At 45.5% G+C, this 23,934-nt stretch overlaps 1 protein-coding gene across 1 annotated transcript in view; it reads right to left on the reverse strand.

The window, feature by feature from the left end:
* CCDC43 (coiled-coil domain containing 43) overlaps positions 1-18,410 on the reverse strand; it is a 71,036-nt gene extending 52,626 nt beyond the window's left edge. Inside the window, exon 1 of the mRNA XM_069237922.1 lies at positions 18,166-18,410. Within this exon, the coding sequence (XP_069094023.1) occupies positions 18,166-18,396 (231 nt within the window). The 5' untranslated portion in view covers positions 18,397-18,410. The remainder of the gene's footprint in view (positions 1-18,165) is intronic.
* Between the last annotated feature and the right edge of the window lie 5,524 nt (positions 18,411-23,934).

Below are 23,934 nucleotides of genomic sequence, written 5' to 3' on the forward strand. Positions count from 1 at the left end.
TTTATTGTTATCCTTCATTATGATTTGTTGTTTAGATGTCTGGCTAAGTCCATGTACCTTCTACTTTTGAATGAGGGCGAAAGGATGATTGTTTGCATTAGACTGTATTTCTTCCTTCATCCATGTACGCCTGAATTGATATGTTGAACACCTGGGCTGACTTTGCTGGACAATAGAGATACTTTTTTCTACGAGATGGGCGCGCCCAAGTCTGCCTCCCAGAGTACCTTGGCCTTAGAATCAGCCAGGGGCTCCGAGGTCTGCAAGCAAGCATACAGGCTCGGAATGAGACGGCGAACGGTCGGCACCTTGTACAATAAGTCCAGCGCACGGCACAGCAGAGGCTTGGCTGGAAAGCAGGAGTATCGCACCCGCAGCAAGGCCCGGATCCTAAAAAAGAGCGTTGTAACGCGGTGTCGCTGTGCGTTCCCAGCACATCCTCCAAGGAGCTAAACGTTCCTGCCAAGGACCAGGACCCCAAAGTAACCATATCTAACTCCCAGAGGTGCTCCGATATCTGGCCATCCTCCAGTGGGGGAGGCATACTGCCACACGCACCGGCATCGAAGGCGCAAAGACCACGCGCACCCCTGTCCGCTTTAGCAAACATGTCTAAGCCTGCACCAAGCACATCACGGTAGCCACATCCCATCAACAGGGCATAGGCAGTCCTCCAAGTACCCCTTCCAGTCTGTCTGGCCAAATTGAGTCATGTTCTGCTGCCAAGTGCGGCAAATAGCGTATAGGATGCAGCCAGAAATGTATAAAATGGGCCTGCTCAGTAATAATAACGTTCTAGATCCAGGGGCGCAAGCCCTCCCTGCTCGAACGGTAGAGTCAGAGTCTCCCATGCAATTCTGGGCTGTCCCCCCCGCCCACACAAGGGTCACAAGCAAGGACTGCAACCGCCTCAAGAAGCCAATCGTGAGCATCAGAGGCAGATTGACAAAAAGATAAAAGAATTTGGGCAAAACCACCATCTTTGCTATCGCTATGCACCCGGTCAGCGACAATGGCAGCAAGCGCTAGACCGCCACCTTATCCTCCAGCCACGCAACTGCCGCGCCGTAGTTAGCTGACCACAGCTCGTCCATCTTCCGGCTCAGCCAAATACCCAGGTAGCACACCTGCCCATCTGCCCATTTCAAGGGATAACTAGATCGGCACTGCACAGTGGCATCAGAAAGAGGTAGCACCACAGACTTGGACCAGTTAATCATTATCCCGGAGAGCCGGCCAAACTGAACAACCTCATCTAGCAGAACATCCAGATGCAACTGCGGGTCACGGACTTACAGCACAACGTCGTCCGCATACAGAGGGATTAGAATAGGATGCTACCGAAACGCCAGAACCCTATGATTATGGTGCTGTCGCAGCCATGCCGCAAGGGGCTCCATTGCCACCGCAAAGAGTAGCTGCGAAAGGGGGCAACCCTAGCGAGTGCCCCTAGCAATAGAAAAAGGAGCCAACAGCATCCCATTGATTCTCAAGCGGGCAGTCGGCTGGGAATACAATAAGAGAATCAGTTGACTAAATCTAGCGCCAAGACCCGCTCTGGCCAGCAGGGTGAACATATACGACCAATCCAGCAAATCAAAAGCCTTCGCGGCATCCAGAACGACTGCCACCGCACGATCGTCAGGCTCGATCCTGCTATAAATCGCAAAAAAGCTACGCAAGTTATACAGTGTCGAAAGACCAAGGATGCAAGTAAAGGCTGCAGGCGCGTCGCAATAAGCTTTGCCAAGATCTTGTTATCAATGTTTATTAGCAAGAGTGGCCGATACGAATCGCAGCTACTAGGGTCCTTCCCAGGTTTCAGAAACGTCACTATAAGAACCTCCTGTAGCGAGGCCGAAAGGACTCCCCTCTCAAGTGCTTCAGCGTAGACCTTGAGAAGGTGCGGCACCAGAACATCTGCGTATTCCTTAAAGAAGGCCGGTTTAAGGCCATCCAGTCCAGGAGCCTTATCTCCTGGCAAACTTTGTATAGCTTGGATCACATCCTCAAATGAAAAAGGAACATCCAGGTACTGTCTATGGGAGTTCTCAAGCCAAAGCAGGCTAATCTCCTCAAAATAAAATGTCAACTGACCTTGTTGTAAGTAAAATCAATACTAATATTTAGAAGAAGAAGAAGAAAAAAAAAAAGAAGGTTCTGTGCTCCTGTTATAACCAAATCATGTCCACACAAAGCTTAAATAGGGGCCGTAAACTATACATAGAGAATAATAGCATTGATATTACAACTGTGGAGATAGAAAATGCATTGCAGAACAACAATCAAACAAAGCCCCTGGCCAGGTCCAATACGAGTAGACTTCTTTAAGTTTGCCCCTTCACTGTAAGCCCTTGTCTTTATGGATGTAATTAATCACATTCTGAGATCTGTTCAAATATACCCCCCAAGTCATGGCGAACTGTGACAATGGTGCTGATTCATAAGAAGGGAGCACAAGCTAGTCCATACAACTATTGCCCCATGCCACTCTTTAATGGGGCAGGTAGGATCTATGGACAGGTTCTATTTAATTGAATACAAGAATGGACAGACAAAACAAACATCCTTGCTGATAACCATGCAGGCTTCAGGAAAGGTCTTGGAACCACTGAGCAGGTCATGCATCTGTATTTACTTTTTAAGAAATGTGTTAAATATGTTGTATTTAACGTTTATTGACCCCCCCCCGCCCCCAAATCCGCATCTGATCTGGTAAATAGAGATCAATCATGGTTTGCACTGGATGGTCTGGAAATAAGCTACCCCATATAAAAAGCACTACAAAGCTTAACTATCGATTCATCGGCAGGGGAATGGGGACACTACGGAGAGTTTTTCAATTCCTACAGGGGTGCCTCCAGTGTGGCGTCTAAGCTCCCTTGCTTTTTTCGCTATTCTTGAAAGATGTTGGCCCACTTCTGAAGAACATAACATAAGACAATCCAATACTCTGGAGTAAAATATCTGTATTTCTGTTGCCAGACAATGCTATTCTCCTTTCATTGATCAATCTCTCAGTGGACAAACTTATACAAGAACTTTGAAGAATATAGCACAGAAAAGCAGCTAACCATCAAGGTTACAAAAATGAAGGTTATGATTACGAAACCTAAGGCAGCCTTGAGGAGAGCATTCTATGTTAACAATGAACCATTAAAGTGGGTGAATAAATTTTACTACCACAGCATACCCTTTGATAATAAGCTTGTTTGGAACCACCATAAAATAAAAAGGCTGTAGCCACTCTGAAGCAAGCTGTATTTGCTGTTATTAGTTGTAAAGAAAAGATTGTTGGGGGGGGGGGGCAATCTCTCAGTATCCTGCGTGTATGTAGATTTAAGGTAGCAGCTGTGACTATCTACGGAGCTGAAGTGTATGGCTACAGGGGTAGGAAGGGAGGTGGGGGGGGTCACTAGCTCTCCCCCCGTGGGAATCCCCCCTCCCACCCCCAGGCTAGATCAGCCATGTTTTTGGCCATTCTCACCCCAGGGAGGGGGGGTTGTGAACCCCACTAGGCCCCAGTGATTGTGTCTTGTGTGTGTGTTTTGGGTCTTGGTGGCACCCCTTGGGCAAGGATCGCCCCCACAAAGTGGGAAAATTAGTGTTGGCCATTTCTGCCGCCCTTTGGGCCTACTTGTTTTTTTTTAGGCCCATAGCCACCAAGACATCAGTGATTTGGTTTTCCCCCCTTTGTTTTGTTTTTTTGCCTTCAACAAGGGTCGCCCCCCCACCCGAAAGGGGCACAGAGCTGTTGGACATTTCTGCCCCCCTTGGGGGCAGATCGGCCTATTTTTTTTAGGCCCATCTGCCAACAAGGGGGGCAGAATCCACTTAGGCACCAGGGATCTTGTGTGTGTGTGGGGGAGGAGAGGGGGGGGCTTTTGGCACGGGTCACCCCTCCAAAGGGGGGCACATTACTGATGGCCATCGGCCGATTTTATTTTTAGGCCCATCTGCCCCAAGACATCAGGGAATTTTTTTTTGTTCCCCTTAGCTTTTTTGTGCTGGAGGCGCCCCCTTTCACAAGGGTCACCCCCCCAAAAGGGGGGACAAAGCCGTTGGCCATTTCTGCCCCCCTTGGTGGCAGATCGGCCTATTTTTTTTTTTTTTTAAGGCCCATCTGCCCCTATAGGGGGCAGAATCCACTTAGGCACCAGGGATCGTGTGTGTGTTTTGCGTGGGGGGCAGCCCCTTTGGCAAGGGTCGCCCCCCAAAGGGGGGCACATTACTGATGGCCATTTCTGTCCCCCTTGGGGGCAGAACGGCCTATTTTTTTTTAGGCCCATCTGCCCCCAAGGGGGGCAGAAGCCACTTAGGCACCAGGGAAAATTTCTACGTTCTTGGTGGCGGGGTGTTTGACAACTGGTGAAGTATTTGTATTTGTGGTTATAACAGTTTATTTCTTCTTTTTTGTTCTAGTTCAAAGCCTTTGCTTTCTTTGCTGTGGATCCTTGCGATTTTGGCAGTAGTTGTCCTGCGGTTTGCATAGTTGCATGTTTTAGGTAAGTAAAAGCAATTTACTCAAAAGGAGTATTGTTGACATGCACGAATGACATGTTTGTAGGTGGTGTACTAAATGCAGGATTGGGTGTGAAATTGTCCTTAGATTTGTGCACAAGGATATTTGTGCTTTTTTCTTTTTAGAGGGATATCATTGGTGATTGCTGTGTCTGTGCAGAGTAGTTGCTGGTGAGTCTAGCTTTTTCAAGCAATTGAGTGGTATAGTTTTTTAGTACATAACTCTTTGTGATAAAGCTACACTTTGTTTATTACGTATTTTGGACAGTGCTGGTTGTTGGTGCCAATCCATTTGTTGTTAGAAAGGATCATGGCTAGCCGCAGAGTGACCGCTCAGCAGGTTGTTGGCATCCTTTTGGAGTAATCTTCTGACCATGATTATAAGACTGACTCTGCATCTGAGGCAGAGGAGGAAGTGAGAGATTCTGGCAGTGAGTTTTCTGTCTGAGAGGATTCTTCTGATGAGGAAGCCACTCTCAGTGCAGATGAAGGGCCTGTTTTAGAGGAGGACATTGATGTGCCAAGAGTGCAGCAGCCTGGGGCTAAAGGGTTTCCCATTAGAAGACCTGACACCTGGATTGCCCCAAACATGGAGCAGCCACAGTTACCTGCATTTACTGGTCTCCCAGGGTGTAGAGTCAATACGGAAAACATTTTGCCAGTCAATTACTTTCACTTGTTTATGGACAATGTATTTTTGGAAGAGATTGTTGAGCAGACTAATTTTATGCGGAACAATATTTCAAGGACAACGCTGCCAGCCTTAGGCCTCAGTCTAGAGCTACCCAGTGGGTTCTCACAAATCTGGAAGATGAAAGTTTTTAGGTTTTACTTTTTTGATGAGGTTGATAAGGAAGCCGTCACTTCTTATTGGTCTACTAGTCCCTTGATGGCAACGGATATATTTCCTGCAACTATGACTCGTAATCGCTATTTGCTTCTTCTTCGTATGCTGCATTTTGTAGACAATACTTTAGCCTTGCCACAAGATCACCCCGATTGAGACCATCTTTTTAAGATCAGGCCTGTCCTTGATCATTTTGTAGATCGGTTTTCAGAGGTGTATGTTCCAGGCAAAGAGATAGGTGTGGACGAGTTTTGGTCCTATTCAAGGGGCATTTGGTTTTTAAGCAGTACATTCCTAGTAAGAGGGCATGGTAAGGAATTAAATTGTATATGCTGTCAGAAAGTAGTACAGGATATGTGTATAATTTCCAGGTCTACACTTGTAGGGATTCCAGTATTGACCCCCCCCAGTGGTCCGCCCACTTTTGGAGTTAGCGAGAAAATTGTGTGGGAACTTGGTAGATGACTGTTTAACAAAAGGTCACCATTTGTACGTAGATAATTTCTACACTGAAGTGCAGTTGTTCAAGGAGTTGTTTAGAGTGAACACTGTTGCTTATCGCACAATCCGTTCCAACCGGAACTTGTCTGTAAAAAAAAAAACTTGAGAGGGGGCAGGGCAGTGCCTTGCGGAATAATGAGCTGCTAGCTCTGAAATTTTCAGACAGGAAGGATGTGTATATGCTATCTACTATCCATGATGAGAGTAGTTCCCCTGTGACTGTTTGGGGTCAGGGTGCCGAAGTGCGCAAACCTGTGTGCATTCTGGACTACAATAAGCACATGGGTTGTGTTGATAGAATAGATCAGAGGTTGGAACCTTACACTGCTTTTCGTAGGTCTTACATGTGGTATAAAAAGTTGGCCCTACATTTATTTCATTTGGCAACTTTTAATGCTTTTATTGTGTTCAAGGATTGTTCACCTGAGTCAAGGATGAAATTTGTTAAATTTCAGGAGTCAGTGATAGAGAGCCTTATTGTACTGCCCCGATTTCCCTTCAAAGCCTGGGCTGTGTGTGGCCAGCTATTTCAGGAGTTACCACACCCAAATAAAATTGGGGGAAATACCGTGAGCGTAAACTGCCTGTTTTACATTTTCTGATGTTCAGTTTCACATTTATGTCATGTTTTCAGTTAGAGCGTTTGTAGTTTTGTACTTATTTTATAATTAGTTAGTGGTTTCTTTGTTGTTTATAAACAAAATAAAAGTGATGGTGGTGTGCGTATGGTGGCGCTTGGCTGGCAGTGTGCGTGGGGTGGCGCTTGTCCTGGTGGTGTGCGTGGCGTGGCGCATGGCTGGCGGTGCCAGCCAAACGTCAGTCCACACACTCCCATCAGCTAGTGTGATTGCTGTATCAGGCATGTGGGCATATGTAAGTGATGCGCTCTTGAGTGGCGCTGTCGGTTGATGCAAGTGTTGTAATATGCTGGGCCCGTGGCTGGCGGCGTGAATGGTCGTGTATGAAAGGTGTGTGAATGGATTGTAAAATGGTTGGTGCCTTGACGCGGCTTTACAGCTCACGAGCTGTGAGTCATTGGTTCAGTTTTTTGGCCTTTCAGTTATTAACAGTGCATTTCATTTTTGTGAAATGTCTCGTTAATAAAATTTGATCTACTGAACCATCACTCATCCTCATGCCAAATCCAACCAGTATGTGTGGTAAAAATGACAAGACCTGCTCCGCTGTAATCAGGCGTCGCAGCACCTAGCGTGTCACAGGTGGGGCCCCGATGATGAAGCATGCCACCAACTTGGTTGGTGGGTGAGGGGTCTTTTTAACACAGGGGTGTGGAATTTATTAAAATATCTACTTGTCCACGGGACAGGTTGCTTCTCAAATCTACTTGTCCCTTTGGTGCCATGTAGTGTGGAGCCAAATTATGGCAGCAATCTCATTATGTAAGAGCTCTGATAATAGCCTCTCTGATTATGCCAGGGCTACTACCATAGTAGGGCTTGAATACTTGCAGTTTCAATCCCTACTGTAGCAATTTCCTTATTTTTCCACCTTTCTGCAGATCTGCATACTGGGGCTGGAGGAAGCAGTAAGCAATAGTTCCAGGGCTGGAATGCCTTTGAGTCTGCAAACCTACTAACCTGCATGTTTTAAAGATCTTCACCAGCTTCTCTCTAATATTTTCCCATAATAAGAAAGGTTGGACATTTACTCCTGACAATGGCAGAATTAGAACTTCTTCCAGGGTTGGGAAGAAAGTGGCTGGAGGGAAAATGAACTTGCAAATGCTCAATAGATTTTCACATGAGCAAATCTACACATGTGTATTTACCCATGCTAAAATACAGTTCACAAATATTTTATAGGGGTACGACATATACCATGGGTGCACTTTTGTGACTTTCTTTAAGAATTTGGGGCCACATGTAGGTAGGTTCAGATTTGCGACTCGCAATCCGAATGTAGGATGGTGTCCCTGACACAATCTGTGATTCGCAAGGGCTTCGCAAATGCACACCTCATGAATAATCATGAGGTGGGTCGCAATTTGCGACCCCCTTGCGAATGGCGGCCTCACAGGGATGGTGGCCTGCTGGAGACAGCAGACCACCATGTCTGTGACTGCTTTTCAATAAAGCATTTTTTTTTTTTTGTAATGCAGCCCGTTTTCCTTAAAGGAAAACGAGATGCATTACAAAAACGAAAAATTAAAAGTTTTCGTTTCATTTTTTCAGAGCAGGCAGTGGTCCTACGGACCACTGCCTGCTCTGAAAAAATGTTTAGTGACATTCACAATGGGGAAGGGGTCCCAGGGGGACCCCTTCCCTTTTGTGAAAGTGTTAGCACCCATTTAAAATGGGTGCAAACTGCGATTGGTTTGCGCCCGCGTTCGCAAAACAATCCTACATTGCACTGCAAGTCGCAATTAGGAAGGGAACACCCCTTCCTAATTGCGAGTCGCAAACCCGTTTTGCGATTCGGTAACCAGGTTACCGAATCGCAAAACTGGGTTTGTGCACCGCAATGTGCTTTTTGCACGTCGCAAACAGCGAAAGTCGCTGTTTGCGACATGCAAAAAGCTACCTACATGTGGGTCTTGGTCCCTAATTAGGTCTGGTGTTAAAGACATTTTGTTTTTATTAAACTTCTATTTCTCTCTCTTTCGGCTGGCTTTACTGTGAGTGATCGCATTCTTCTCTTCCACAAGGAGCATATTGGCACACAAAGTAGTTTTGTTCAGTGTCAGGAACTACAGTGGCAATCAGTGACGTAACGAAACTGGAGGGTGCCCCTTTGCAAAGAACATGGAGGAGCCCCCTCTCCAGACTCACTCAGGGTAGGTGCTGTGCTGAAGGGGCCCCCTGGAGGGCGGCTGCGGGGCCTTTGTTATGCCACTGGTGGCAACGTGTGCTTTTAGAGTTCAAAAACGTTTTTTGTTTTTTTTGCCAGTGTTTGTTACAATGTTGAGGGCCTGGTAGCTCCCACAACAATAAAGTGTTACAAAAGCCATGTCAGAACAAGACACGCATTGATGAAACTAAAAGACTTATAAAAATATGTCAGATCAGTTGGCTTTGTCAGTGTTTGTTTATTTTCATGCTTCCCATAATCGTGTTGAAAATGGTTACACTGATTTTCCAATAGAAATATTTTTGGGAAATACTAGCATGCATCAAAACATTTTACTAAATGACACCTCATTTGCATCTAATCAGAGAGCATTCTGGGAGCATTATACTTAACCTCATAGCCTAAACTTTTCAAACATGTGTATACACGTTTTTTTTATTTGCACTGGAACCAACGTCAGTAGTGAAGTGTGACCTTAAAACATTTATTTACAGCACTCACCCTAATAATGAAGGTTTTCAAATAATGAACCATAAATACAAGTTCGAACAGCATTATCTTTTGGAAACACATTACCTCAACTGTAGAGAGTTCCACTCTCTGTAAACAGGCAGCCAAAGGGTTTGTGCTGCAGAGGGTTGGGCCTACTTGTCCCAAGGACAAAGTAAACATAAAAACTTGTTGCCCTTGACCCCAAACAAGATGTCCCGGGCGTCGGGCGATAGGAATTCCACATCCCTGTAACATAACCTAAGTGTGTTTCTTTTCCCAATTTTAGTGTTTGGAACATCACAGAAGTACGTGGACACATCAAAATGATATATTACGTTACTACCTGTGTTTGGGGGGGAGGGGGCACCTATGTTTTTGGTCCCAGGTGCAGCCTTCATCTAAGGAAACCTACCAAACCCAGACATTTTGTTAAAACTAGACACCCCAAGGAGTCCAAGGAGGTGTGGCTTGCGTGGATCCCCCAACATTTTCTTACCCAGACTCCTCTACAAACCTCAAAATTTGCTTAACAAAAAGCATATTTTCCTGACTTTTCTTTGTAGGATCACCTTGTAGGATCACCTCAGGCACAAAATTCCTACTCCCCAGCGTTCCCCTCAGTCTCCCAAGTAAAATGATACCTCACTTGTGTGGGTCCCCAAAGCAGAGGCAGCCTAAAGATGTATAAAAGAGAAATATGTGCTTACCAACTCGCTGTGCTATCCCCTCAATCTCTACAGGTTTTTGGCCTTTTTCTGTTGCAGGCAACTGGGCCCCCACACAAGTGAAGTATCATTTTTATCGGGAGACATGGGGGAATGCTGGATGGAAGGAAATTTGTGGGTAAGAAAACACTGGGGGAATCAATGCAAGTCACACCTCCCTGGACTCCCTCGGGTGTCTAGTTTTCAGGAATTCTTGGGTTTGGTAGGTTTCCCTATATGGCTACTGAGCCCAGGACCAAAAACTCAGGTGCCCACCCCCCTTTCAAAAAACAGTTTTGTATTTGATCATTTTGATGCATCCATGATGTGTTTTGGGGCATTTCCTGTCACGGGCACTAGGCCTACCCACACAAGTGAGGTATCATTTTTTATCGGGAGACTTGGGGGAACGCTGGGTGCAAGGAAATTTGAGGCTGCCCTCAGATTCCAGAACTTTTCGTCACCGAAATGTGAGGAAAAAGTGTTTTTTTTTTAAAGCTAAATTTTGAGGTGTGTGAGAGACCCACAAGTCACCCCATTTTGGATTCCCCTAGGTGTCTAGTTTTCAAAAATGCACAGGTGTGGTAGGTTTCCCTAGGTGCCAGCTGAGCTAAAGGCTGAAATCCACAGGTAGGCACTTTGCAAATAACATGTCAGATTTCAATGTAAAAATCTGATGTGTCCATGTTGCATTTCCTGTCGCGAGCATTAGGCCTACCCACGCAAGTGAGGTACCATTTTTATCGGGAGACTTGGGGGAAAAACAGAATATCAAAACAAGTGTTATTGCCCCTTGTCTTTCTCTACATTTGTTTCTTTCAAACGTAAGAGATTGTGTAAAAAAGACGTCTATTTGAGAAATGCCCTGTAATTAACATGCTAGTATGGGCACCCCGGGATTCAGAGATGTACAAATAACCACTGCTTCTCAACACCTTATCTTGTGCCCATTTTGGAAATACAAAGGTTTTCTTGATACCTATTTTTCACTCTTTATATTTCAGCAATTGTATAACCAGATTAGAATGAAAACCCATTGCAAGGTGCAGCTCATTTATGGGCTCTGGGTACCTAGGGTTCCTGATGAACCTACAAGCCCTATATATCCCGCAACCAGAAGAGTCCAGCAGACGTAACGGTATATTGCTTTAAAAAAATCTGACATCACAGGAAAAAGTTAGAGTAAAACGTGGAGAAAAATGGCTGTTATTTTCACCTCAATTTCAATATTTTTTCATTTCATATTTTCTGTAGGAAACCCTTGTAGGATCTACACAAATTACCTCTTGCTGAATTCAGAATTTTGTCTACTTTTCAGAAATATTTAGCTGGGATCCAGCATTGGTTTCACACCCATTTCTGTCACTAACTGGAAGGAGGCTGAAAGCACAAAAAATAGTAAAAATGGGGTATGTCCCAAAATTGTGTTGAAAAATCTCATATCTATAGATTTGCACTGTGGTATCCTTAACCCCTTCGCTGCCAGGCCTTTTCCCCCTTGGGTGCCAGACCTTTTTTTGACTATTTGGGGCAGTTTGCGCTTAGGCCCTCATAACTTTTTGTCCACAAAAGCTACCCACGCCAAATTTGCGTCCCCCCCCCCCCGCACCCCCCCACCCAACATCCTAGGGATTCTAGAGGTACCCAGAGTTTGTGGGTTCCCCTGAAGGAGACCAAGAAATTAGTCAAAATACAACGAAAATTTATTTATTTATTTTTAAAAACAGGCTGCAGAAGAAGGCTTGTGTTTTTTCCCTGAAAATGGCATCAACAAAGGGTTTGCGGTGCTAAAATCACTATCTTCCCAACAGGCAGACTTGAATCAGAAAACCCAATTCTAGCTTACAAAATATCCTGTCTAACAGTTTTAACACAGTTTAATACCAATCCACCCCTAAGTCTATTATTCGTCACATGCGTTTCACAATTAATAAGTTAGTCTTACTGCCCTCGTCATGACTTTTCATAATACACTGATCAGATCTATGGTACCTGGCATAACTTTTCCAATGAGCCAAACAGGCCTATATGCTTTATCACTGGCTTTATGCCATAACCAACTAGGGCCTACTGTATTGTGCATAAGCTAGGCCATAAATCAACAGTCATGCATATAGTCATAACATTACAAATATGTACAAAATTACAGTTGGAAAATTAATATACAATTCCTCCTGTGAGGGTCTACAAGGATTATAAAAGTGTATATCATCTACCCCCAGGGTTTGTCAGAGAGAGTAAACATCACCAAAATGCTTGTCTATCACAGAACTTTTGAGAACTGAATTCACTTGTGAAGGCCTTCTGAACAAGTCACTCACCTTCGGTAACGCCATATCTGGTAGAGACATTATGTAGCCACAGATTCCTTACTATAGAATACTCCCTAAGCGTTAAACCGGAACCTTTTCCAGCAGTACTTCTGTGTGCCGGCAGGTGGTCGTCCACACCGGAAGTGGCCTGCGTGGTGTCTATATAGACATCATCACCCCAGCACCCTGAAATCAGTTACTTTTTGCAACATTTGCATGCCAGAAGCGCAGAGCCATAAAGGTTGCGAACGTACCAGGGAGCAGACACGAACAATGTCATAAGGGTTATCCTATATAGAAAAATCATTTCGCGGAGCAAGGAGGATGTGAGGGCCTGTAAGGAATCTGCAGCTAGATAGAGTCTCTAACAGAAAAAGAGCTATCAAAGGTAATAACTTGTTCATGTGATAGAGACTCCTAGGCACAGATTCCTTGCCTTAGAATAGATACCCAAGCATTACCTCCCCATAGGTAGGACTGTGAACAAATTTAGACCAGGAGGTCCTGCAGGGCTGAACAGACAAAGTGCCCATCACAACAGACCTCACTGACTAGACAGTGGTGCTTGGTAAACATGTGCAGAGATGCCACTTGGCAGCGTGACAGATCTCCAGGACAGGGACTCCACGAGCTAAAGCTGTGGTTGCAGCCTTGGCTCTGTGGAATGAGCCTGTATAGCCCTTGGGGATTGCTCTTGGCCAGTGCATAGCAGATTTTAATGCAGAGCACAATCCATCACGAGATGGTCCGATTCTGCATGGCCTTCCCTTTCTTCGCACTGACAAACCCAATGAAGTACTGATCATCTACTCTGAACTCTCTGGTATGATCAATGTAGAATGACAATGCTCTTTTTTGGTCCAGCAGGTGAAGTCTCTCCTCCTCACTGCAAGGACAGTGAGGCAGAGCAAAGAAGGTAGGCAATGTGATGCTCTGGCCTACATGAAAAGGTGTTACGACTTTCGGCAGTTATAGTAAACACCAACGCTGCAGTTAATTTCAAGTGGCACGATGGAAAGCGCAATATCAGACTCCACAGGGGTTGAAAGAGGTATGTGTTCTCAAAACCAGTCTGTCTTGGAAAAAAGATGTGTAAAGAGGTTGCACTTAAAGTACCTGCAGTTCACCAACCCTCCTGGCCAATATAATGGCCACAAGAAAGGCTGTTTTGAGCTCAACGGGCAGTTGTGCAAGGGCTTATAGGGCAAGCACATCAAGAAGATCAAAACTATGTTCAGGTCATAGTGAGGTATGATGAAGGATTTTGGAGGGAACATACGTTGTAATCCTTTTACAAAGCGAGTCAAAAACATGTCTTCTTATCTACTAAGGATTAAAATACGGCTTCTGAGCTGTAACAGTACAAAAGATTACACCAGAGTAAAAGCAGGGGAGATAGGCGGATTTCCAACCTGAAAACAAAACGGATAGGTGGGCGTGTCTAGAGAGAGGGCACTCTTATTAAACATGGATGCCTCTCTGGGGTATGTGCTGAAACAAGATTCATTGGTGTCGTACAGCACAGCCACTTGCTACACAGGCTATTCGTGGACACTGGAAGGCAGATGGCTATTTGTAGTCTTATGTGGCTGCTTGTTGCCAGGGCACTAAGGAAGAGAAAACATGACAGTTTGCATAGAATTACTTTTCAGTAGTAAGTGGCAAGTGGCAAACATTTTATTTTACTATAAGAAAACAATTGAAAACAGCATTTGGTAATGCCTATTGAGCAGGACTTCTAGACTTGCTTGCATATTGTGAGCAAATCAAGACTCCTCGTACCCCAGCACACCTTTTGGGCTCAGATTACAAGCACAAAACAGAGGGTTGAGTTATTTTGTAGTCCTGGTAAACACCAATGCGGCAGTTAATTACAAGTGGCCCACTGGAGGGCGCAATATCACACTTCGCAGGGGGTTGAATTTCTTCTTTTTTTTCTTTTAATCCGGTGGAATATATAGACATATATATAGGCATTTTTACGAGCTTTTGGGGGATAATGGGAATTTTGGCGTTTGCTACTTGTTCTGGTAATTACAAGGATTTTTGTTCTCTGTTAAATACCAGCAAATTTGGCCTGCCAAAATTTGGCAGGATATGTATTTTATTGACCCAATAATTCCAACATCCTATACAAACAGGGGTTTGTGCAGAAGTCAAGACTATGCAGACAACGCGTAATGTAGGTCTAGGTAAGGCAAACACGACACATTTGACTTTTAACTCAAATGTGGCAAGAAAATGCAGGATTTGTTGCCTACTGTATAGAATTTTGCATATCTCAGTATTTACATTGCATTACCATCCCCCCCATGCCAATGAATTTTGGCAGGGTTCAGTATTTATCACATCCACTATTTAACCTATGTGGAAAACACTACAGCAGTCACATTTTCAATTACAAGAATAATAATTTAGCTTCAACTTTGGAAATTGAGTTTTAGTCCCCGGGTCCAAGTGGAGTAAACAAGCATGAGGTATTATACTGGACCTGACAAATACCTCCTATTCCGAGTTTAAACTTAGAACCGGGGCAACGCATGTAGAATTTTGCACCTTGCAGAGCAAATTCTGCATCCACTAGTGATTTTCGGGCATTTTACCCCCAATAAATTGTGGCAGCTTTGACTGGGAATGGAATTGTATATATATTGTTGGTTTTCTTTATTATGATTTGTTGTTTAGATGCCTGGCTAAGTCCATATATCTTCTACTTTTGAATGCAGGCGAAGGGACAGTTGTAACGTACTCGATCACCTGTAAAGGTATCCTGATGCTGAGCAGGCGCGGCCCGTCCTTTAGGGCGGAGGGACCACACCCCTCCCCCCCCACCTTTTGCCTCTCATGAAGAGTGTGTCAGGCTGAACAAAGGTCAACCTGACAGACACTCTTCATTTTCAGCTCAGAGAGCCAGGAGTGAGACATGCTCGATTTGCGTAGACTCCTGGCTGTCTGAGCTGAACTTTGCTGGGCTGAGGTCACAGCTCCTATGGGCGTGACCTCCTCGGCTCAGCAAAGGTGCCTCGAGGCCCTCCCTTGGGTGACGAGGAAAGCGCCACCCATTGACACTCGCCCTGGGCGCTTCAGGTTTAAGCCCTGAAGCGCCCAGGGCGAGTGTCAATCAGTAACACTTTGTCACAGAGTGGGGTGGGGTCAGCAGTCTCACTGGCCCCATCCCACTATGTGATGAGGCTGGGACTGCTGCCTTCCCTCATTGGCTGAGGGAAGGCAGCAGTCCCAGCCCTCCTGGGACCTCGAGGCTGAAGATAAGTGTGTGTGTGTTGATGTTTTAAAATGAATGTTTGGTGCGTGCGTGCATGTTTGAATGGTATTAGTGTTAATGGATGTGCGTGCATGAAAGAATGAGTGTGTGTGAACTTTTAAAATGAATGTTTGGTGCGTGCGTGCATGTCTATGTGTGAAAGAGTGTGTGTGTGTTTGTTTGTTTGTGTGTGTGTGTGTGTGTGTGTGTTTGTTTGTTTCCCGCCCGCCCCCCTCCCTAAGCCGCCACTGGTGCTGAGCAAGTGTATGTACCTAGCCCTGCCTAGGCTAGGTTGGTTACTTGATCAACCATGTCTTCTGCTTCTTGCGAAACTCTCTAGTGTAGAGTGGTAGGTCGTTCCATGCTTTAGGAGCGATGTAATAGAATGCCCATCATCATGCTCTGGTTCTCTGTATGCGTGGGATGTATTTGGGTACGAGTCCTGCAGAAAGGAGGTGTCTGGGTGGTTGGTGGAAGGAGATGAGAATGTTTGGGTAGGTGGGGCCTACGTTGTGTAGTGCCTTTACAGACCACTTGGGCTCCACTTTTTGTCATCATGTACAACTATCCTGAATGTGTGCACTGTAATTACCTCCTTCAAACCCTTCACCCCTTCCTTTTCTTTGCAACTCACTTATTTCCCAGAACCACTTAATTGGGCCAACTTTTGTTCTACCTTTTTGTGCAACATTCACACATGTTCACCCCCTAACCAAGTGTGGGTAAAGGACTGTGAAGTTCACACTTCTCTTTAATGCAATATTCTACACCAAGTAATAGCACTCATCTAGAGAAAATAAGAAGAGGTCAGGAAAACAGCACAATCCCCCTATCGTTCTTTACTAAACTTTCCAGCAAATATACATCACCCCCCATGAGTCATAACTACCTTGTATGTGCAATTGCAATTAAATTACTCTCTGGCACATTGATTTCCCACTCGTCGGCTCACAAATCGAATCTACCCACGCTGCTGTGCTCTGGCTTCATCAGAAATCCCCCTTAGTCCCTTGTCAGAATCTTCTAAAGGGGTAAACTACAAGTGACTGAGCAAGTACAGCTAGGGACTAGTTCCCAGGTAAGCGTTTTGCTGTTAAGATGCGAGTATAAGGTTGGCATTATAGGTGCAAGTGCAATTCACAACCTAGGTGGGAAGAGATCACCCCTAGTTGCCCCCAGCAAAAGCTACAATCGAGCTGGCATGCAAGGACAGAGCCAGGCTGCTAAAGTACCAAATGTTTGGCTTTCTGATTTTTGAGGTCTGGTGTACCAGGCGGACAAATATATATCTATCTCTATGTATAATCTTAGGCCCGACTACCTCTAACCTGCTCTTTAATACCTTCAAAATTAGTATTCAGCGATTTGTCACGAGGAAACGTATGACACTCCTATGAAGGTTGGGCCAATTCCTCCTCTTAATTCAGTTGAACTCGACTACAGTGTGTGCATTTGCCAAGATTAACGTATGTTTTGTAAAAGAATTCTCAATACATCTATTTCTACACTTCACAAATATTGTTGTCTTTTGGCTTACGTTTTTTTTTTTTTTGTAATAGATCAAATACAGCCTTTTGATGTTAACAATGTCGTATTTTGTCGTATTTCTCTATGGTAACGTATCAAGTACAGCTGTTATTTCCCTTGAAAATATATCTAATACAGCAGGTAACTGAATCATGTACAGCTGTAATTTCAGCACGAGTTTTGCCCTTTGAGTGGCTTGTGGGCCGGGGGCTTTCTCAAGGCTTAGAACGTGAAGGTCATTGTGCTCGTTATTCCAAGTAATGCTTTTAATTGTCCTGTGGCAATCCGGTCGCGGGAAACATGCACTGTTCAGCGCCTGTCTCTGCGGCCCTTGTTCCAATTATCGTCACGGACCACATTTGTGAATTGTGAAAACAGTTGCATGAAAGATTGTCTTATCTATTTCTTAAGAAGCACATTTATTTTATGAATATCAATATGTGCAACAGCACATATTTCCAAATGTGCAACAACAAGAGATGGAAATGACAACTGTGCGTTACATAAAAGTTGTGATGCTATAATTGTACAATTACTGACTGTGTTCTTTAGGATCTTACAAAAACACGGACAAATAAGGAGGGTCTGAAAGGTGCCTGAAACATAAATTTCAGAGAGCTTAACTGAGTCTGCGAGAGAGATCTGGAAGGCACTATCAGAGGCTGTGTCAAGACCAGAGGAGAAACTCTGGTGCCTATCATGAGCAGCAGGTGGCTGATCTTTAGGTGTGGCCTCATTCGCCTTTAACCAAATCAAATGATGAGACAGGCAATCTTAAATAGAGGGCGGTATGGGTGAAAAACAGAAAGAAGACCAAGCAAGCCCTTCTCACTCTCTTTTCGCATGTTTTGGCTCTCTCCATCCCTTTCTTCTACCCTTTAGGTTCCTCTTCCACCCGAAATGTGCCCTTCCACAATGCTTTGGGGCCATTTATACACTGAAATTACTCTTCACGACCACGTCCGGATTTGTTCCCTTTCACTCCTGTTTTAGAATGTTCCAGCCTCTCATCATACATGCCCTTTTCAGCACCCGCCATATTTTTCACAGTGCACTATGCTGTAAAGGTGTTGTCCTTTATTAACTCACCCTGCACCCCTTGCGCCTCCTCTCTTGCCCACGTCTATTCTTAGTCGCACCGCCTACTTTCCAAAACCCTCTTCCCCCTCTCCCCTCTTCCCTCTTTCTCACCAAGAAAGCACACAGGACGCTCTGCAATGCTTCCAGTCTGTCCTCGTCGTTCTCCTCTTCCTGCAGCAGACCCTGAATATAGGCCGTGTACACGGCGCTATCTATCTCCAGCGCGTTTAGCCGCCGTTCCAGCCATTCCTGGAAGCCGGACGACTCCATTGCACACAGAGTCAGTGCTCTGCCGGCCGGCCGGCCTCGCTGCCTGCACTGTCGGGAAACTAAACTGAGCATGCCCGTTTAGCGGGGGTATCGAAGACGGACTAATTCGCGCAAACACAGGCTCAGACTTAGAATTGCAGGAACCGCGAACTACAACTGCAAGAATTTTTATATTTTTAATAAGTACCTCAACATTCCAAACAAAAGTGTACGGCAGTATATACGAGTATCGTGCACTTTATTGTTTGGTAGCAATAACTTTGCTGATAGCTTGAAAGCTGCGCAGATGTTGTATTTAAACCCACAGATGTGGTCGTTTTCTTTTGAAAGAATATCGACAGCCTACAATTTCAAGGAAAACGGTAAATGTTAATGTTCTTAAAATCTTAATGCTGCTCCATCTCAGAAAGAAGACCAGAACTATATGGCCATCAAGCTCTGTGGCCCTAAAAAGTAGTTCATCCGCTAGTGAGTCAGCTCGTCCGTTTTTTGTATCTATTCATTTGCGCACCACAATATTCGAATAGGCGGTGTTTGTACAAGAAGAAGCCATCTTAAGATGGAGTTTATACTGCACATTGCAGGACGAGCTGCTGATATAAGTTCTGCTATGCTGCGGCAAACCGGACCGTGTTATTAAAGACTAAATTCGTTATTGTTTCGATGGTTTTTGCCGCAATGATGTAGGTGGTGGGGTCTATTGTGGTTTAATTCTGATTCATGCGATATGTAACCCTCGAAGTTATGTTGATTGTACGATGCCTGCTATACAAGCAAAGCAAGCGAGAAGCAAGCATAATACTCGCCTTCATGTCCTTAGTAGAATTCTAAAGAAGTTCAGATGCAAAAGCAACGAAACTTGTAGAGAATTTAAACTATCAAAAGCAGGTAGTAATAACCACAAAACTGGCTGAGGGCAAAACTACGGGCAACTAGCCAGAGACATATCTGAAGTTTAATTAGGCAGGTTTGTCTTACTATTGTCACAACTACATACATGCCCTCATTTTCGTACATGCAAACATTCTGAAACTAGACAGAGGGAAGTTTTGAAAAAAGTGTAGCCCTGCCGAATACATAAGGTGTCAGACTAACGCATTTTAGTGCCCGTGTCTGCGCTATCTCAATAAAATGCATTAGTCACGCATTCAAGTGCATCTGTGACCAAGCAGGAGGCACATTGAATGAGGCTGCATTTAATCTAAAATTGTTTTGCTCTGGCAGTGCTGTACTGCAGCTCAGAGTTCCTTGAAGACAACAACCTTCTCGACCCCTCTCAGTCCGGATTCCGAGCCAACCATAGCACAGAAACCGCCCTCATCTCAGTCACAGACGACATCAGAACCCTGATGGACAACGGAGAAACAGTCGCCCTTATCCTCCTCGACCTCTCGGCTGCCTTCGACACCGTCTGTCACCGCACCCTAATAACCCGCCTCCGCTCCACCGGGATCCAAGGCCAGGCCCTGGACTGGATCGCCTCCTTCCTCTCCAACCGCTCCCAAAGAGTCTACCTTCCACCTTTTCGCTCAGACCCCACCAAGATCATTTGCGGCGTCCCACAAGGCTCCTCGCTCAGCCCGACACTCTTCAATGTCTACATGAGTCCCCTCGCCGACATCGTACGCAAACACAGCATCATCATCACCTCCTACGCCGACGACACTCAACTGATACTTTCCCTCACCAAGGACCCCACTAGCGCCAAGACCAACCTGCAAGATGGAATGAAGGACGTTGCGGATTGGATGAAACTCAGCCGTCTGAAACTGAACTCAGACAAAACGGAAGTCCTCATCCTCGGTAACACCCCGACCGCCTGGGACGACTCCTGGTGGTCCACGGCCCTGGCCACCGCACCGACCCCCTCAGACCACGCACGCAACCTCGGCTTCATCTTGGACCCTCTTCTCACCATGACCAAATAAGTCAACGCCGTATCATCCTCCTGCTTCCTCACCCTCCGCATGCTCCGAAAGATCTTCCGCTGGATCCCCGCCTACACCAGAAAGACCGTGACCCACGCCCTCGTCACGAGCCGCCTGGACTACGGCAACACCCTTTACCCTGGAACCACCGCTAAACTCCAGAAACGTCTGCAACGAATTCAAAACGCCTCCGCCCGCCTCATCCTCAACATACCCCGCAACAGCCACATCTCCGCACACCTGAGACACCTGCACTGGCTTCCCGTCAGCAAAAGGATCACCTTCCGTCTCACCCACGCACACAAAGCCCTCCACAACAAGGGACCAGAATACCTCAACCGTTGCCTCAGCTTCTACGCTCCCACCCGTCTTCTCCGCTCCACCAGCCTCGCGCTCGCCGCCGTCCCACGCATCCGCCGCTCCACGGCGGGTGGGAGGTTTTTCTCCTACCTGGCGGCCAAGACTTGGAACACCCTCCCCAACATCCTCAGGACCACCCAGGACCACTCCGCATTCCGGAGACTTCTCAAGACCTGGCTCTTCGAGCAGCAGTAACCCCTTCCCCCTAGCGCCTTGAGACCCGCACGGGTGAGTAGCGCGCTTTATAAATGTTAATGATTTGATTTGATTTGATTTGAGAGTCTGCCACTTGACTGTCTTAAAACTCAAAATACCTTTATACATTGATAAAGGCCCCAATAGAAAAATTAAAATCCAATTACTAATTACTAACGTGAGATTGGATTGCTAGACCCAGAAACTGTTGTTGCTTCAACGTTTAAGAGCATGCTCTGAACTTTAAGTAACCCATGCTGCATGATTTAAAGAACTCGCTAGGCTGGCACATACTTCTATTAAGTGTTTCTTCTATAACCTCTTCATGACTTGAAAGATGCTACAAAAGTGTCTTAAGAACCAGCATTAACTACATCCTTTCCCACCTACTAAACTGCTCTTGTATGCGCTGACGTGTATTTAGAAAATAACAATCCGCTCATATGATAGAAAGCTTAACATTATGGGCCAGATGTATCATCACGGCCCTTTGCGATTTGGAAATAGCGATTTTTAAGAAATCGCTATTTCCGACTCGCAAAGTGCCATGTATCACATTTGCAAATCGGTAATAGCGATTTCTAAAAAAATCGCGAATGCTATTACCGAATCGCAAATTGAGATACCGGCCCCATTCGCAGCTATGGGCCTGTTGGCCCATATCTGCAATTTTTTTGGATTTCCCAAATTGTGATTTCTGATTCAGAAATCGCAATTTTGGAAATGCAAAACCCCAGGGTGCTGGGGGCCTAAGGCCCCCTCTGCTACACCCCAAAAACATTTTTGGGGACATGTAAGGTGCACACATGCCAAAAGGGCATGTGTGCTTTACATGTACAATTTAAAATGCATTTTTTAATTTTGCACCAGGTTACCACCTGGTTTCTTTTAATGGTATTTTGCATGTGCAAAATGCCATTCTGCGAAAAATCACAATTTGCGATTTTTTGCAGCATCTCCTTGCAATTTGGATTTTGCGAATCGCAAATTGCGACTCACAAAACCAGGTCGCAACACAAGAAATTGTTCATGCAGAAGAAAAGGAATGCATGTCAAAGGAAATACGAGTATCCATTCCCTGCTGTTTATCAAGAGAAGCATTGTTTAGCTCTGCAACATCTCAAGAAATGTATAGTTATGTTAATAAATGTAGCAATCAAAGTAATTATAAAAGTTGTCCTAGGAAAAGGGCAGAGGACGACGACCACAGTGACTTCTGCATTGGACCACTACTCCTCCTGCCGCTGCTGCTGTCGGAGCTGAGGGTCACAGATGACCAGAGGGCATTATACTACAACTGAGTCATAGAATGATTGGGACGGTATTCTAGAGTGGCCACACTGAGCTGACTGCTCTAACTAAGGAGAGCCGGTTTGAGTGTAGAAAACTTTGCGCGAGCCAATCAGCTTTAGAGCTATTGACTAAGACAAAGTTATTAGTTTCACTGCAGCTATTGTTTTGAGGCTGAGAGAGAAATTGTATTGCAACAGTATGATAGCCTTAAGCACATGAGATTGATAAACGTGAGAATTGAAGTTAATGTTGCAGACTGAAGGCCTGATTCTGACCCTGGCGGTTGACTACCGCCAGGGCAGAGTGCCGCGGATGCCCCGCCAACAGGCTGGCGGTGCATCCATGGGCATTCTGACCGCCGCGGTCAGAAACGGGAAGGGAATCCTCCACGGCGGCGCTGCTTGCAGCGATGCCATGGGGATTCCGACCCCCTTACCGCCATCCTGTTCCTGGCGGTTTTCACCGCCAGGAACAGGATGGCGGTAACGGGTGTCGTGGGGCCCCTGGGGGCCCCTGCAGTGCCCATGCCAATGGCATGGGCACTGCAGGGGCCCCCTAACAGGGCCCCACTAAGATTTTCAGTGTCTGCATAGCAGACACTGAAAATCGCGACGGGTGCAACTGCACCCGTCGCACCCTTTCCAGTCCGCCGGCTCCATTCGGAGCCGGCATCCTCGTGGAAGGGGGTTTCCCGCTGGGCGGGCGGGCGGCCTTCTGTAACTTTTTTTATTTTTAAACTATGCTACTTAATAAATATTTTAAACTACGAAAACTCTCTTTAATGACTCTACTGAACTGATCTATTGGACAACTGTACTTTAATTGATTGTTTGTAGCTTTGTAAATTTCTCCCAGCCATTCCATATTAAGGGTTCAGACAAAGAGTAATTGGTAGCAGGGAAAATGAGCAATAGGTTAATCAAACTATGATGGTGTATTTAGTAATGGAGCAGTGCACGCAGCAGTTTATCCATCAACTGCCGGCGAGTGACAACTGAGAAAGTTTAAGCGGATTGGGGCTTAAATCAAGCAGAGCCCTACCTCCTAGTCTCTGGGAGGATCACATGGACTTTTCAGCACTTGGTCTAGGGTGAATGCATCAAAAATTCTGGATGGCATTCTGACCTCACATGACATAGATCTGGTTTGATAAGGAGTGTCGGGAGGCCAAGAGCCTTCTGTCCAAAGCCTTAAAGTCAAAGAATAGGGATGCCATTGTACATGCAAGACGTAATTACGTTTTTATCTGTAAGTCATCTAAACTTAAACACGAGGAAAATCTATGGAAATGCCTGGCGGAGGCGGCCAGTGCTCGTGATATCAAACTTTTTTGGTCTCTGGTCTCCCGTAGAGACCCTGCCCTTTCACCCACCCCTGAGTGTCACATTGATGCAGAAACCTGTCTCTCTCATTTCAGGGATCTGTATGGGTTCTGCCCGGATCTGGACAACTCTTCTCCTAATCTTCCATTGTGTCTTTCTGCTGTCTCGCTTTTCACATTAAAAGAAACAGAGTTGGCTATTCGTGCCCAAAAAACAGGGAAGGCTCCCGGTCCAGACGGTATCCCTTCGGATTTGTATAAATCAGATCTACCTGTATGGACCCGGTATATCAACAGGGTTTCGAATAGCATTTTGACAACTCGTTCTTACCCGGACTCGTGGAAGATGGCAATTATCGTTCCCATCCACAAAAAAGGAGACAAGAGCACCCCAGGGAACTATAGACCAATTAGTCTATTAGATAACCTGCAAAAAAATTTCTCTTTCCAGCTCCTAGCTAGACTTAAGTACTGGATATCGAAAAATCAGGTTTTAAGCCATCTACAGGCTGG

Source organism: Pleurodeles waltl, chromosome 6 (assembly GCF_031143425.1).
Source record: "Pleurodeles waltl isolate 20211129_DDA chromosome 6, aPleWal1.hap1.20221129, whole genome shotgun sequence".
NCBI lineage: Eukaryota > Metazoa > Chordata > Amphibia > Caudata > Salamandridae > Pleurodeles > Pleurodeles waltl.